This window comes from Trypanosoma grayi, assembly GCF_000691245.1.
Source record: "Trypanosoma grayi strain ANR4 Tgr_2340_V1, whole genome shotgun sequence".
Lineage (NCBI taxonomy): Eukaryota > Euglenozoa > Kinetoplastea > Trypanosomatida > Trypanosomatidae > Trypanosoma > Trypanosoma grayi.
This window is the reverse complement of record NW_008827958.1, coordinates 1-859: the sequence shown is the minus strand read 5'-3', so window position 1 is coordinate 859 and position 859 is coordinate 1. Positions and strand designations below refer to the sequence as shown.

General features: G+C 56.1%; 1 protein-coding gene across 1 annotated transcript; it reads right to left on the bottom strand.

The window, feature by feature from the left end:
- Positions 1–280: 280 nt before the first annotated feature.
- Positions 281–604, bottom strand: DQ04_23401000 (hypothetical protein; the record flags this gene model as incomplete). The annotated part of the gene is made up of 1 exon (XM_009318161.1): positions 281–604. The coding sequence occupies one exon, from the start codon at positions 602–604 to the stop codon at positions 281–283; it is 324 nt and encodes a 107-aa protein (XP_009316436.1).
- Positions 605–859: the final 255 nt, after the last annotated feature.

The following is an 859-nucleotide window of genomic DNA, read 5'->3' as shown; positions in this document are numbered from 1 at the left end:
CAAGTTGACCTGACGCGTGCACCAGCACGGCTGGATGAACGAGAAACAACAGGACAAGAGACGATGGGGTAGTATAGATGTATAGTTCAGTACGTGGTGGTGGTGGTGGGGGGTTGTCGGTAGAAGCGCGCTGCTGTAGCACTCCAGGCTGTGCGCCACGGGTTTATTGTGTGCTTGGTAGGTGTGTGCGTGTGCGTGTGTGTGGGTGCGGCTTTGGCCGCTCATTTTAGAGCAGATTCATTTCGCTCTTCCTGCGCGTGGCGTAATGCCCGTGCAATGTCTACTTTAATTGTGTCGTTTCTTTTTGGTGCCCTGCACGGATGATGCGGTTTGTGNGGCGGCCAAGACGTCCTGCTGCCACGTTTTTCGCAGGCCTCGCCAGCAGTGTCCTCCGTCCACGACAGTTGGCATACTGCTGTACTGGTGAGTCTCTCAGAGTGTCTTTTTTTTTTTGCATTTTCGCCGCTTTCTCTTCCTTTTTCGTGAAAGCACTGCTTGTGCTTTCTGCTGCTGCGTGCAGTTGCTGTGGGATCCCCGCCTGCCACGCAGCACCACGCGGACAGTGAGCGGCCGGGGGTGGGAAATAGGCACCAGCAGTCACCATTCCTCCCAGCCACAGCTCCAGCTTGTGGCCTCCCACTCGATCCGTCTATCGCTTGTTTGCTGTGTTGTGTGCTGAACTTCACAACCATCGTTTGCACCGCTCTCCCTCCCTCTTTGTCTCTCCTGATGTATTTTATTGTAGCGGATACAATCGCCAGAAGGTACTCTGAACGCCACGAAGCCGCTGCTTCGACCGGTGACTATGGGGCGGCGAGCACTGCGCCCTGGTGGGCTGGACTGCTGCCTGCACGTATGC